The sequence below is a fragment of the Sinocyclocheilus rhinocerous genome, unplaced genomic scaffold (genome assembly GCF_001515625.1).
Source record: "Sinocyclocheilus rhinocerous isolate Xijiao unplaced genomic scaffold, SAMN03320098_v1.1 scaffold1405, whole genome shotgun sequence".
Taxonomy (NCBI): domain Eukaryota; kingdom Metazoa; phylum Chordata; class Actinopteri; order Cypriniformes; family Cyprinidae; genus Sinocyclocheilus; species Sinocyclocheilus rhinocerous.
This window is the reverse complement of record NW_015645543.1, coordinates 1,784,018-1,791,430: the sequence shown is the minus strand read 5'-3', so window position 1 is coordinate 1,791,430 and position 7,413 is coordinate 1,784,018. Positions and strand designations below refer to the sequence as shown.

Sequence of the window (7,413 nt, the reverse complement as noted above, 5' to 3'; positions counted from 1 at the left end):
TGAAAAAAAAAAAAAAAAAAATATCCACTGCAGAAGAATATGGCAATTGACCAATCAGAATCAGTTACTCCAGCATAATATTATTTATAAGTGCTTTGCATATTCACTTCAGTGTCTGTACTATACCAAAATGCTGTTTATTAAACATGAGTCAATCAGCCTGACTATATTAGGTTTACACTAATGAATGCCATTTGGGGGGCCGGTCAGCTGCTATCGGAGGCTGCCCCGATTGCACCAATAAGTGGCTTGTGCTCTTTCTCTCTGTCTCGCTGAGATAAAGCGGCACGGAATGAATCACTGCAGGCAACGCACGGTATTTTTACAAAGGAAACACGCGCGTGTCCTTCAGAGGCCTGATGCTTCGTGCCCTTGTTTTTCATCTGCTGTTGTGTTTCTTATTGCTATTTTAGAGAGTCTGATGTGGTTTGTTTCATCACACTGAGTCAGACGAGGTCATCTGAGCTGAACGTACATATATGCACACTGTTACAGGAAAAATACCCCTGTGTGTTCAGAATGTCCCGCTTGCTTGATGGTTGACGGTTGAAAGAAGCCACTCTGGCCATGCTGTGAGAGGGTTTTTGGTATTCCATCAGCAGATTTCTAGTGTAAGAGCTGGGACTCTTTGTACCATTACAAACACAACACAAAACACACAGAAAGACCGTAGGCTACAATGGCATACAGGGAGCAAGAGATGGAACGACAGAGTGAGTTTGAAATAGAGAGAGAGATAACAGGAGATTGAAGAAGGTATTTAAAGGGATAGTTCATCTAAAATATATATATTTCTTTGTCATTATATGCTTACCCTCATGTAATTTCAAACCTGAATGCTATTGTTTTTCTGCATGTATGTACCCTACCATTCAAAAATTTGGGTAAGATTAACATTTTTTTTAAAAAGAAGTCTTATGTTCACCAAGACTGCATTTAATCAATCAAAAATACAGTAAAACAACAAAATTGTGAAATATTACTGCAGCTTAAATAATGGTTTTCTGTTTTCATATAGTTTAAAATCTAATTTATTCCTGAGATGGCCAGGCTGATTTTTTTTAGCCAGTCTTCAGTGTCACATGATTCTTCCGAAATATTTTAATATGCTAATTTGGTGCTCATTTCTTAATATTATCAATGCTGAAAACAACTGTGTAGCCTAAAATTATGAAAATGTTTTTTTTTTTAGGATTTTTTGAATAATAGAAAGTTCAAAAGAACAGCATTTACTTTGAAACATAATACATGTCTTTATGGTCATATTTGATCAATTGAATGTGTCCTAGCTGAATAAAAGTATTAATTTCTTTCAATAAAAAAATCTTACTCACCCCAATTTTTTGAATGGTTGTAAAAGCACCATAAAACAGTTTAAAAGCCCTTTTGTGAAGAATGTAAAGAAATTTAGGTCACTGCTGAGTCACATCAGTCTGATTTGTGAATGACTCAATCTTTTGAACAGAATCCTTTTAATAAACAAATTGCAGAAATTGGATTGAACGATTTGTTTATGAATTCAACTGCTCCGGTTCTCATTTTGACTTTTTTGGTAATAATTAAAGAACTCAAGTGGTCACTGTGTATATATATTTAACAGAAATCAATGACTCTCATAAAGTAAATAATTACAGGATTTAAATTTTTGAGTGTACTATCCCTTTAAGGCAATGTTTTAAATTGAGTCTACCCACCGTTTCATGGCCCAACATTAATTATCAAAGATAACGGGACTATCTTTTGACTCCCGCAGGACAGAAAGGAAGTACTGCAATAGTTGCAGTTGAATCACCCTGGCTAATGCCCTGTGCATCCCCTAAGCCCTAAAAACACACGGATTGATCCCTGGAGAATGTGTGTCCTCACTAGATGGTGCCTTCGGGACTCTTCCGATAGCCTCAGCAGGAAAAGCTAACAGCTCGGAGATTTTATGAGGTTTTGGGGTGTCAGTCGTGCTGCTGTCTGAGAAGGGCTTATGGGAGTAGCTTAAAGTATTTGAGATGAAAGACAGAGCAGCCGAGTCGAAATACCACAAGGCGAGTCTGTGAGAGTGTGTATGTGGATCCGTGCATGTGTTGACATGGTTGGACCACAGCATCTCATTTACACCCGAAAGTGTCCCTCCCCAGCATCCTGCTCTGGCCAGCGGTGTGCAGTGAGGAGCAGCCGCCTGGTAAAGCAATGTCCCCTCAGGCCACGCCGAAGGGATTTCCGTTGCAATCAATGCAACCGCCCTCCAAAGAATGTCATCCTCATCGGGCCCCAAGGGGAAAGTGAGTCCCAGCAAAAACGGATCAACAAAGACCTTGCTTTTACGATGCAGACATGAACAGGCATATCAAATCACGAGCAGGATTCGTCTGCTGAGATGAGGATGAATGAAACAGCTTATGATAATGTAGGTGTATAATACACAGTACGGGTCGAAGTGATGTGGTTTGTTACACAGTGTTTCTATGTTACTTTAATACATTAGCACAGCTTCTGTTTTTGATATTCCAGTTCTGGTATAAAATGTGCAGTTTATATTTCTGTGCATATGTGCCATTCTATCTTTCTTTTCTTATTCTATCAACCCATCCTTCCATCCATTCATCCTTTCTTCCTTCATCTTTCCTTCCATCCATCATTTCTTCTTTGTTTATTTCTACAAACTAAACCACCAAGATTATTCATCCCTTCTTTCTCCATTCATCTATCCTTCCAATCCATTCTTCTTTCCTTTCTTCCACAAACCCAACCTTCCATCCTCCCTTCCTTCTTTTGTCTCCATTTCTTTCGTTCCTTCTACCATCATCATTTTTCCTTTGTCTATATTTCTTTCTTTCCACAATCCCAACCACTCACATCTACTGTATCCAGCCTTCCTTTCTTCCTTCATCTATCCTTCTATTTATCCTTCCTTCCTTCAACTAACCCAACCACTCATCCTTCCCTTCGTCTATATTGCTTTCCATCCATCCATCCCTTTTTTCCTTTGCCTATATTTCTCTTTCCTTCCTTCATTTCACAAACCAAACCACCCACATCCATTCATACTCCATCCTTTCTCTCTTCCTTCATCTATCCTTCCATCCATCCATACTTTCACCCACCCATCTTCATTTCTTCCATCCCTTCCTTTTTCAGCTGTCTATATTTATTTTTTCCATCTTTCATTCATTCCTTTCTTCCTAAAACCCACCTATCCTCCCTATCCCCTTTGTGTCTATATTTCTTTCCTTCCACTCATCCCTTCATTTTTCCCTTATCTATATTTCTTTCTTTCTTTCCTTCCTTCATTCCACAAACCCAACCACTCACATCTACCCATCCTTTCATCCATTCATCCTTCCTTCCTTCATCTATATTGCTTTCCTTCTTCCACCATCCATCTATCCCTTCCTTTTTCCTTTGTCTATATTTCTTTCTTTCCTTCCTTCATTTCTAAAACCCAACACCCACATCAAATCATACTTCACATTCACCCTTCTCTCTTCCTTCATCTATCCTTCCATCCATCCTTTTTCTTCCACCCACCCATTCTTCTTTCTTCCACCATCCCTTCTTTTTTCAATTGTCTATATTTCTTTATTTCCATCCTTCATTCCCTCCTTCTTTTCTTCCTAAACCCATCTATCCATCCCTTCCTTTGTCTACATTTCTTTTCTTTAATTCCCGTCTTCCACACATTTTTTCATCCTTTTTGCTTACATTATTAATCCAACTTTTCCTTTCATACACCCACCATATCATCCATCTTTCCTTTCTTCCACCCACTCATCCTTCCTTTCATCCATCCATCCATCCTCCCTTTCTTTCATCTTTTCTTCCATACTTCCACCTATACTTTTTTCCTTCCTTGCACTATCCATCCCTCTATCCATGCTTTCTTTTTCCTCATCCATCCATCCATCCATCCTTTCTTTCTTCCACAAATCCTTTCTCCCTTCCTTACTGACATTATCCATCCATCCTTCCTTTCTACTTCTACCATCCAACATTCTCCCTTCCTTGGTTACATACTTGACACACGCTTATAAAACCACTGGATGTGATCATCAGACTCATTCTGGAGATTCGAGTGTTTTCTCAAAGTGGCTGGAGGGACTCAAACAGGGCGTTTATGCATTTATGCTCATTTATCTGACTTCAAAGTGCTTCCACACTGGACCGGACCATGAGACGGTACCTTGGGAGGAGCGTCAGAGCCGGGATACTCGCGCTGGTCCAGCTTGTTCCATCGCTGCATGAGTTTAATAACCATGGGATTGCTGAAGTCCACCAGCTGAAAGCCTGTCACATTGGCTCCCCCATGCATGAAACGCTCCAGATTGATGTCCTTAAAACCCTGCCAGAGCAAAGAAGTGGAAAGAGTAAGAAATACAGAGAGAGAGAGAGAGAGAGAGAGAGAGAGAGAGAGAGATTATTAAAATGTAGTTGGCAATGCAGCGCTACGATAAGAGAAATTCCACAAACATTCATAGCAACATCCAGCTCGCCTCTGTGAGCCAATTCCATGCACAGCCAGAGAGCAGCGAGAGAGAGCACGCTCTGCAGCTCCCAGCATCATTAAAACACTGCCACCACCGCTCACACTGGAATACGAATTAGTCTCTCAAATTGACGTATCTTGCTTAAAGAAAAGCGAGGATTAAGAAAGAAAAAGAACTAGGGAGGGCAGGAGACAGAGGGGCCGCGACAACTAGAGAGAGAGAGAGAGACCAGTGGAGTGGAGAGGAATATGTAGAAAGAGATAAAACAGAATATGAAAGGAGGACAAGCTGACAGGGAGAATAAGGCAATAAAGGAATACAATTTAGCTCACCAAATTTGCCATGATGTAATGGTAGCCTTTGACATGCTTGCCGACACTCACAATCTGCGGAGATAAACCAGACATTGCAGTGAGGGCAAATCCTAAAAGCAAATACAGTTGTCGGCATTCACCCAGCATATGAATGCACAGCAGAGCTGTAAGCCGTTGGGAAAGCAGAATTCCACTGTTATTAATTATTTCTAATCAAACAGGCTGCCTTTTTCCATAACGCTCTGTAATTTGAGGAATATTGAAGCAAACGCCAGCAAGAATATCTTAAAATGATTTTAACAGCTACAAAATGTTGCAAAAGGAAATATCAAGGGATCAGTTTGCAGGGAATAAAGAAATATGCCCTTCTAATGTGTCATTTCTGAAACTGAATTACTTGAGGAAATCTGTTCTTTGTTCCCTCAGGACCTTATGCTTGCACATATTTAATTCTGTTTAGTTAACCCTGATGCACAGTGTACAGTACAGTTTATAAACATTTAAAAAACATTTTTAACTATTCTGGGTGTGGTGTTGCATTACCTTTGACCCTGTCCCATAATTTTCTACGACTGTGTATTTCATATGTAATTATATATAATTTAAAACATATATATATATATATATATATATATAAATAGAAACATCATGATATTTCAATTACATGTTATTTGCCTTTTATTTGTATTTTTTTAATACAATAATTTATGCATTTGGCATTGCTTTTGACTTGACAACCATCCTCTTATCTCACCTGTTCCAGCATGTTGTTCAGTCTCTCTGCCTCCAGGTCTATAACAAACGTCTTTTCCTGCCTGCGGTCCAGGTCTTCGAGAAGCTGCCGGTAACTGGCATCATTAAAGTTCTCGACACATATGGCGCTGACCTGCCAACCAATCTGGCCTGCCTTTTCCATGATAGCCTGCAGTATCGAATACCCTATGACAAAAAAGAGACAGCGAGGCATTTGATCAGCGTGTGCATCAAACCACCGAAGGCTTGAACCATTGAGCCGTGGCTCTCATTTATTCAGAAAGAATGTGATTTATGGCATTGTCAGTGAGTCATTCCTGCACCAATGCGGTACTCTCTGATCTGCAACGGCAGGCCTGTGAGCGATCACATGGCGCAGATCGTAGGGCGCTGATAAGAACCTCCCGTCCTTCCATGCGGACTCATTTTAGGCCTCAATCGCCACAAAGCTTACAGTCCCAGAAGCCTCAACAGTACACAGAGAAATGGACAAATACATCGCATTTCTTCGGTTTCATGAAACGAATCTCCTGCATCCTTAAAATAGAAGCCATCATCATGCAGCGATACACGTGTCGGTTAAATTGGAAGACAGAAAGAGCTGCTTTTTGTCACCTTCTCCAAGGTGTGATTGAGGCTTCCTGAGAGCTGCATTACAGCGTTTGTGATTCTAGCTACTGGCCTCAGTGCTGCTTGTACTAATCAGACAGGGCTGGTGTTGGATATGTTAATCTAGCTGTTTGAAATAGGCACTCGGAGCCTCTGAGGCCCACTTGACTCCAAGATGAGCAGATGTCCCTGTAAAACGGACCCTTATGGTCACAATCAGAATTTGGCAACGCAGCTCTCTTGGCTCCACTATTTAATGGATTAACCTGTGCTTGATCTGGCAACCCTTTTGCTCAATCGGGTGTCTGTTCGCTACCTGCTTCTATCTTAAACTGCCAAATGGGGTGGTATTTATGATAATATATGGGTCTATCTAAATTGATGACATAGGAGATGTCCAAGATAAAAAATAAAAATAAAAAAAACATCCAGAAAAAATGAACATATTTAGTTACACTGTATATACAGTATATAAATTGTCATCAATCACTCAAAAATGAATATTCTGTCATTATTTACACACCATATTTTTTTTTTTTTTTTTGTCCATTCACTGAAAGTCAGTAGGGTCTAGTGCTGTTTTGGCCTCCACTGACAAAAATATATTTCAAAATATCTTGGTTATGTAGAAGTCAGAAGTAAGTCAAAAGTTTGGAATGACATGAGTGTGAGCAAATGATGACAATTAAACATTCTATGTTTTCTATGTATATAATATATAAAATAAAATGAATTTTAATTCATGTTTTAATGCGTTTTTAAAGCAGCAGTCCCTAAGTTTTGCCTCTTTGTCGCCATCTCTGTTTGAAAACCTGGAATTGCAGCTGGGTGCGGAATTATCTAGCTTGCGTGGGTTGTGTGTGAGTCGGCGCGGCTCCAGCGCGGATAAATCTAATGTTCTGAAGAGTATGTGGCAGTCAGTCACCGCACCGGTGTGGATATTTACTGTACTTCGCAATCACAAATTAGCCTACTTCTTGGAATATGACCCAAATAAGAATGTTCACCGTATATTGCCATCTGAACAAGTAAGTAACAAGTCTGCCACGTTTGTTCTGACCAACTGAGGAAAAAAGCATTACCATAAATCTGGCTACCAATGGTGATTAAATCTAAAGATCGGTTAGCTCATATCACATCAAACCGTTCAAATTATTATTATTGTTATAATAATATATATATTATTCTCAAATGATTAATGTTAACAACATCAGCATTGGTGACTATGAGTATAGTGTGTATTAGCGTGTAGATTTCAATTT

General features: G+C 39.6%; 1 protein-coding gene across 1 annotated transcript in view; it reads right to left on the bottom strand.

Moving 5' to 3' along the window:
• The window catches only part of LOC107706429 (glutamate receptor 4-like), a 103,268-nt gene that overhangs the window by 32,204 nt on the left and 63,651 nt on the right, over positions 1 to 7,413 (bottom strand). The window contains exons 4-6 of the mRNA XM_016510140.1: positions 5,544 to 5,728; positions 4,808 to 4,861; positions 4,172 to 4,330 (exon numbers count right to left, since the gene is read on the bottom strand). Of these exons, the coding sequence (XP_016365626.1) occupies positions 4,172 to 4,330; positions 4,808 to 4,861; positions 5,544 to 5,728 (398 nt within the window). The remainder of the gene's footprint in view (positions 1 to 4,171; positions 4,331 to 4,807; positions 4,862 to 5,543; positions 5,729 to 7,413) is intronic.